General features: G+C 52.8%; 1 protein-coding gene across 1 annotated transcript; it reads right to left on the minus strand.

Annotated features, from left to right (window-relative positions):
• Positions 1-437: 437 nt before the first annotated feature.
• On the minus strand, positions 438-1,930 carry LOC146348851 (uncharacterized). The gene is made up of 3 exons (XM_084851688.1): positions 1,895-1,930; positions 1,704-1,758; positions 438-1,420 (listed from the first exon to the last, which is right to left on the minus strand). Exons 1-3 carry the CDS (start codon positions 1,928-1,930, stop codon positions 438-440), a joined length of 1,074 nt encoding a protein of 357 aa, XP_084707814.1.
• Positions 1,931-7,370: the final 5,440 nt, after the last annotated feature.

Below are 7,370 nucleotides of genomic sequence, written 5' to 3' on the forward strand. Positions count from 1 at the left end.
GCCTTATCCATGGCATGAGGATCCAAGCCATCCCTCCAGACCACTCTAGGCAACATGTTGGACCAGATAATGGTGATTCCCGGCCAGCGACACCAAATCACCCGCAAGTCCTCCCAAGCTTGAAGAATCAGGGCCTTGCCTTTCAGCAGGCCTAAATCGTTCCCCCCTAAGTGCAACACTAGAATATGTGGGGGAACCTTCACCAGCCCTTGCTGGAATAACGTGGGCAGGAGGTGCTCCCAACGCATCCCGCGTCTGCCCAACCACTGAATGGTGGCATAGCGGCTGAGTCCTAGCTGGGATCCGCAGCTGGAGGAGGCCCTCCGACCGGCCCAAAAAACCATACTATGCCCACAGATGAGCACCTTCATTGGATCACTCGCACTCCAGTGATCTAGAAGAACAAGAAAAGTAATGAATGGAAATGTCCACCCAAGCTAAGGGCCCGACAGTGGCCTCACATATGCCAGATACGCCTTGGAGCGCCACCTACCGACCGACTGCACCTTATCTGATGTGAACCCCAGAGATGCAGCAGTGGAGGCGGCCCCAATCCGGAAGGAATGTGTGCCGAAACAAAGAGCACCCAAACCCAGCGCCTTTAATGCTCGCTGTGTGACTGCCCAAAATTGATATTTGGTTAAAGGAGAAGAGTCTGTATGGCAAAAAAGGGGGCCGGGCAGGTTTCCCCGAACCTTCAGAAAGTCCCTCAATGCTGTGACCGGGCAGAGGTCCGGCACGGGGGCTGGAAACAGGGACACGCTGACGCCCCTTCCCCCCTGGTCAGTCTTGGACCTTCTAAGCTGAATAAGGGCTCCCTGCTGAGAAAACTGTAAGTCATTAAACTGAAAGGCTCGCCCAGAGAGGTCGCCCTTAGCAGACACCACCAACTCCGATATCCGGAATGCCCCAAAGAATGCTGTAAGAGCTGCAGCATGAAATAACAAGGCTTCTTGAGGGGATTTGCACAAGGAAGGCCACAGATCCCGCAAGCCCAGCAATATGTCTGGTGACAGAGGGCATCTAGGGTCAGGAGGCACTGGGAACCCCCTGGACCAGCCCTGAAGCATCCGCCGGACCTGGAAGTCCATGGTGTTATCTGCTACACCCTTCATTTTAGACCAGAAGGCAAGTGCAGCAAGCCTACCCCCGATGGTCCGGGCCGCTAGGCCCCGCCTGTGGGCATGCACGCAAACCTGCAGAAGGTGATCGACCGGTATTGGCCAGCACTGTGGAAGATGTGCCGCCACCCGGAATGAAAAGAACTCCCTACCTGACCTGGCGTAAGCTGCTCTCGTGCTGGGGGCTAAGGACTGCAGGATGGCCTGTTCCGCCTCTTCCAGCCAACTTCCCACAGAGTGGCTGGCATGGTGTCCGGAATAGCCCGCGCCCAGGGCGCCAGTTCTCGGAAACGTTGCACCTGGTTTCGTGACAATGCATCAGCCAAGGCATTATCCATGCCAGGAATGTGTCGTGCACGGAATAAAATATTAAAACGCAGGCACTGCAGAGTGAAAGCCCGAAGCAAGGACACGACCCTACTGTTGCGCGATGACAAAGAATTAATGACCTGGACAGTGCCTTGGTTGTCGCACCAAAAATGCACGACAGAATTAGCAAGCTGGGCTGCCCACAGGTGCACGGCAACGTATATCGGAAAGAGCTCTAAGAAAGTAAGGTCTCTTCTGACGCCTAGGGCTAACCACTCAGCCGGCCAACGTGCGTGACACCATCGATCGCGAAACACAACCCCAAAGCCTAGGGCCCCAGATGAATCTGAATGTATCTGAAGTTCTGCTTCCAATAGCAACTCCTTCCTTCAGAAGGAAACGCCATTGAATGCGTTAAGGAAATGCAGCCACACAAAAAGATCATCTTTCATGGCTGATGATACCCGAATGCGATGGTGCGGCAAGCGCAGGCCCCGCATGGCGTTACAAAGACGTCTAAGGAAGGCCCTCCCAGGGGCAACTACCCGACAAGCGAAATTAAGATGCCCAACAACTTCCTGCAATGCCAACAGCATGACTGGAGCAGATCATAAAGATTTAAAGATAAAGATCCAGAAAATTCTGGAGCAGATCATAAAGATCATAAAGCAATCCATCTGGAAGCACCTTGACAACAATGCCGTGATTACTCGAAGCCAACATGGATTTGTCAAAAACAAGTCCTGCCAGACAAATCTGATCTCATTTTTTGATCAAGTCACCTCCCTTGTAGACCGTGGGAATGCTGTAGACATCATATACCTCGACTTCAGCAAAGCTTTCGACAAAGTGCCCCATGATCTCCTGAGGAGCAAACTAGCTCAAAGTGGGCTAGATGAAACAACGATCCGGTGGATCCACAGTTGGCTACAGAATCGGACTCAAAGAGTGCTTATCAATGGGACCTTCTCAAACTGGGGAGAGGTAATGAGTGGGGTACCGCAGGGCTCAGTCCTGGGCCCAGTGCTCTTCAACATTTTTATTAATGACTTGGAGGAGGAGGTGCAGGGAATGCTGATCAAATTTGCAGATGACACAAAATTGGGCGGGATAGCTAATACTTTGGAAGACAGAAACAAAATTCCAAGTGATCTGGATAGACTGGAGCGCTGGGCAGAAAACAACAGAATGACATTTAATAGGAACAAATGCCTAGGAAAAAGAAACCAAATGCACATTACAAGATGGGGGATACGTGGCTCAACCACACTACAAGTGAGAAGGATCTTGGAATTGTTGTCGATCACAAGCTGAATATGAGCCAACAATGTGATGTGGCTGCAAAAAAGGCAAATGCTCTTTTGGGCTGCATTCATAGACGCATCGCTTCCAAATCCGGGGAAGTACTCGTTCCCCTCTACTGGTTAGGCCTCATCTGGAGTACTGTGTGCAGTTCTGGGCACCACACTTTAAGAAGGATGCAGACAAACTGGAGAGGGTTCAGAGGAGGGCAACAAAGATGATCAGGGGACTGGAAACAAAGCCCTATGAAGAGAGACTGAAAGAACTGGGCATGTTTAGCCCTGAGAAGAGAAGACTGAGGGGAGATATGATAGCACTCTTCAAGTACTTGAAAGGTTGTCACAGAGAAGAAGGCCAGGATCTCTTCTTGATCATCCCAGAGTGCAGGACACGGAATAATGGGCTCAAATTACAGGAAGCCAGATTCCGGCTGAACATCGGGAAAAACTTCCTGACTGTAAGAGCAATACGACAATGGAACCAATTACCTGGGGAGGTGGTGGGCTCTCCCACACTGGAGGCCTTCAAGACGAGGCTGGACAGCCATTTGTCAGGGATGCTCTGACTTGGATTCCTGCATTGAGCAGGGGGTTGGACTCGATGGCCTTGTAGGCCCCTTCCAACCCTACTATTCTATGATTCTATGATTCTATGACTTTCCTAGAATGAAGCATGTGCTTTATCCTATCCTTTAGGGCCTGTAATTTGTCCGCCGGGAGCCTACACAACTGATTCACGGAGTCCAGTTCTATGCCCAAAAATTTAATAGTGGGAGAAGGGCCCTCGGTTTTTTCCCCCACCAAAGGTACACCCAGCTCATTTGTGAGAGCGGAAAATTCCTGCATTAGCCGTGCGCACTGGGGGGTGCCAGATGGACCCGCAAATAGGAAATCGTTGAGGTAGTGCACGATACTATGGGACCCAGTTTTATCAATCAGAGCCCATTCCAAAAAGGAACTGAACTTCTCAAACATAGCACAGGACACGGAACATCCCATGGGTAGGGCCCTGTCGACGTAGAACTGACCAGAAAAACTGAATCCTAAAAGGTCGAAATCATCGGGGGAAATTGGCAAGAGGCGGAATGCGGATTTAATGTCGCATTTTCCCATGAGGGCCCCAGGGCCCAGTGCCTTCACCATAGATACTGCTGCATCAAACGGCGTGTAGTGAACAGAGCACAGGTGCTCAGGAATGGCGTCATTCACAGACTTCCCCCTGGGGAAGGACAAGTTGTGGATCAGCCGGTATTCACCTGCGGCCTTTTTAGGCACAATGCCCAAAGGGGAGACCCTGAGGTTGGGGAAAGGAGGGGAATCGAATGGACCAATGACCCGCCCCGCGACCACTTCCTTATTGATCTTATCCAAGACTAGGTGTTCGAAACCTGCAATAGATTTCTGATTCCGGCAAATTTGGGCCTGGCGTTGTCCCTGAAATGGAATCCTAAAACCCAGGGAAAATCCCTCTTCCAAGTAGCGGGCGTCCTTCCGAAGCGGGTAGCGCTTCAAAAGGCGCCATAGGGCTGCAACTTAATTGGACTGGGTCCCTTTTGGCAGAGGTTGTGTGCTGCCCCCAGGCTTCCTACCACCCTGCCATTCACGATTTGGGCCCCGCTGACCTTTGGCCTTTGGGCAGCCAATGAAGGCGTGTTGTCCCCCGCAAATGGAGCACGCGTGGCAAAATCTGCATGGGTTTTTAAAGCAGACGCCCTTGGAACCAAACTCCCAACAGAGAGCGCGGTGTTGAACCAGCTGTCCCACCCCAGCCTTAGGGGCTGAGGCGGGCGTCAGCTTAGCTAGTATGTGCCCACTATCAGATCGCTCGCCAAAACCCGGCCTGGCAGGGGTCATAAACTGCAGCCAAAGATCCTGATCTTTGGTGTCCCAGCGCAACGTGGGGTCAAATGCCGCCCGCATACGGAAGGATTCATCATAGGCCAGCCAGGCTCCGCTCTCGTATTCGGTGTAGGCCCTATGTATAATATCCAAATACTTAGTGAGGACCCAACCACGCTCTGGGTGCTTTTGCTGAATGATACCCATATATATTAAAAAGCCGGGCAGCCAATTTGCCCAAGTGCGTGACACCTTCTTATGCCTGACCCTCTCCTGATCCCTATCGCCAGACTTCTCCCCTTCCTTTGTTTCAGACTCAGAGAATAACAGGGAGAAGATGTCAACAAATTCTCCCCGGAGTATTTTCTCTTTTGTTGCTGGCAATAGGTGATATCCCAGGGGAGTGGATGTACCCCCGGTCGGGATTGCCCTATTCTCTACCTGGGCATAAGGGTCATTGCTGCCCACCCCAAGCTCCTCGGAGCTCCTGCCTACGGGGCCTTGCCACACAGCTGCGCAGGCAGCCATGGCGGATGGGGCGTGCTGAGGAGCCACTCTGTCACCGGCCGAAGAAGGCTCAGCAGCCGGAGGGGCCGTGGGTGCTCCTCCCCCGTAAACCCCACCTGAGAGGTTTGGAGCAGGGACGGGGGGGCCCTGGGATTGGGCAGATGCAGGGATGCCCATCGTAATGGCGGCCCCACCCAGTGTGGCATGGCTTAGTGCCGGGAGCGTGTAACCTGAGCTGAAGCGGTGGGGTGGTACACCAGGGTGAGGGAACCCTGGGATGCCCCCTACTGGGGAGTGAAAAGGCCAACTCATCCCTGCTGAAAAGGGGAACCACCCGTATGGCGGGAACTGGTTACAGCCAGTCGTTGGCATGGACCCCCCAGGGACTGAAACCTCACCTGAACCAAGGTTGTTTGCCATGTCAGGGATCTGGCTGCGGTCTAAAACTGCAGGAGCCAGAGAGACGGGTGCCGGCGATCCTTGCACCGGAGGGGGCTGCTCCGAAGATGAGCATGCGAGCGCTGGGGCTGGTGCAGATGCTGTTTGCCCAGTGACGGTGATGACCTCCTTGGAAGCCTCGATTGCTGCCAGCCTCTCTGAAATAGATATTAATAGATCCTTGCGAGCTTGCCCTCTAGTAACCCTTGAAGTCCGGGGAGCCCGCCTGGCAGGGGTGATTAATGCAGGGATCCCTAAGTCCCGTTCAGCAGCCTCCAGACTGGCCAGAATGAGGACCATGTCTTGATCCTCATCGTCAGATGAGGAAGAGTCGGCCCTATGGAAGTGGCGCTTAGCTGGGGGGCAGGGGGTTTTAGCTGGGGGGCAAGCGGCTTTGCCCTTGCCTTTCCCCCCCCCCCAAACCCTTCTTGGGTGACATCACTGTGTGTTGGGAGATCTGCCAACTGGCTTTAAATGGAACTCTGAATGAAATGCGTTTACCTATGATATATTTGGTATGTTTCCAATTTCTCTTTCTATAATTCTTATTTATTTATTTATTGGTAATAATATTATACTATCAATTGCGTGTAAATTAATTTGTTTATTTGTTTGCTTTGTCTTTCGTTACTGTTATTCTTTATATAAAAACGCACCGTATACTTTCCAGGTGAAGCCTTGAGGCTTACTTGAGCCCCCCCTAAACAACTGCTCCCCCCTTTTATTTATTTATTTATTTTTATAATTTATTTTCTCCTCCCTCTCCCTATCTACCTTTATGAAGCAAAGGGGGGGGGGTGAAGGCACAACAAGCCACTAGGGGGCAGCAGAGTGCTAAAGAAAGCCCAGGAAAATCTCAAGGCAGCCACAGATAAAGGGCCCACGGAGGTGAAAAAGGAGGAGGTAAGCCCAGGCACCAGAACCCTTTCCCTTCCCTCACCTTAAAACAGCTTCCCGAAAGCGCTGGAAAGCCAACGGAGACCCCCCCAAGCCCACAAACACACGCAGCTGTGTTATGGAGCGAGAAAGGGGTGAAAACAGGAGACTTTCCCCTCCTGAAATCAGCTGGGGGGGGGGAGAAATGCCACGGAAACTAGAGCACCAAAGAAAGGGGGAGGGAAGGGTGAAAAGCCTCTCGCTTGTGCCGGGGGAGGGGAGCAAACCATGCAGCACAATAGCTGCGTTGTCCCGGGAATGCCGCCGCTGCTGCCGCGCCGCCGCCGCGCCGCCAAGCAGCCGCCTCGTCCCGAAAGCACCGCTGCGCCTCCGCCTCGTCCCTGGGGTTGCCGCCGCCGCCGCGCTGCTGCCACCGCCACCGTGATCGAGGACGAGGGAGGACGTGATGTGCTCCCGCTTAAAAAAGGGCGCGAAAATTCCAGCTGGAATAGCCGGAAAGGGCACGGAAATTCCAGCTGGAATAGCCGGAAAAAAGGGCGCGAAAATTCCAGCTAGAATTGCCGGAATGAGGAGGCTGCGGGCCAGCACGGCCTAAATAGTGGCCGGCTAGACCCGCCCCTTGGAGACCCCAGGGGCGAAGGCCAATGGCCTTCGCCCTTGTCCCGTCCTCCCCCCGCCACCCGCAACATCCCCCCACCCGCGGCCAGGCAAGCCAGGCGCGGGGTGAGGGCACTTCTTTTCATTGAAACAGGAGAAGTGCGCATTTCGGTGCACATTTTTTAAAAAAGTGCACACCAAAATGACTAAAGCATGAAAAGCATGTTTTTTTAAAAAAAAAATGAATTGTGCTCACCGCCTTGTTTGTGGGTGTTCTTTTTCAATTGAAATTCTCCGTCTCCATTTACTTTCAGCCAAAACTAGGGATGTACAAAAGTCACTTACCTGGTCTCGCAGCTTG

Source organism: Heloderma suspectum, chromosome 4, assembly GCF_057233095.1.
Source record: "Heloderma suspectum isolate Gila_16-S chromosome 4, 16-S_ref, whole genome shotgun sequence".
Lineage (NCBI taxonomy): Eukaryota > Metazoa > Chordata > Lepidosauria > Squamata > Helodermatidae > Heloderma > Heloderma suspectum.

Excerpts from the sequence above, each read along its gene's own strand:
- LOC146348851 (XM_084851688.1), bottom strand. The coding sequence starts at position 1,930 with ATGCGGGGCCTGCGCTTGCCGCACCATCGCATTCGG. Across the intron at positions 1,759-1,894 it reads TGCCGCACCATCGCATTCGG|GCTTTGGGGTTGTGTTTCGC; the intron begins GTATCATCAGCC and ends CTGGGGCCCTAG. Across the intron at positions 1,421-1,703 it reads GCACGTTGGCCGGCTGAGTG|GTGCAACGTTTCCGAGAACT; the intron begins GTTAGCCCTAGG and ends TCACGAAACCAG.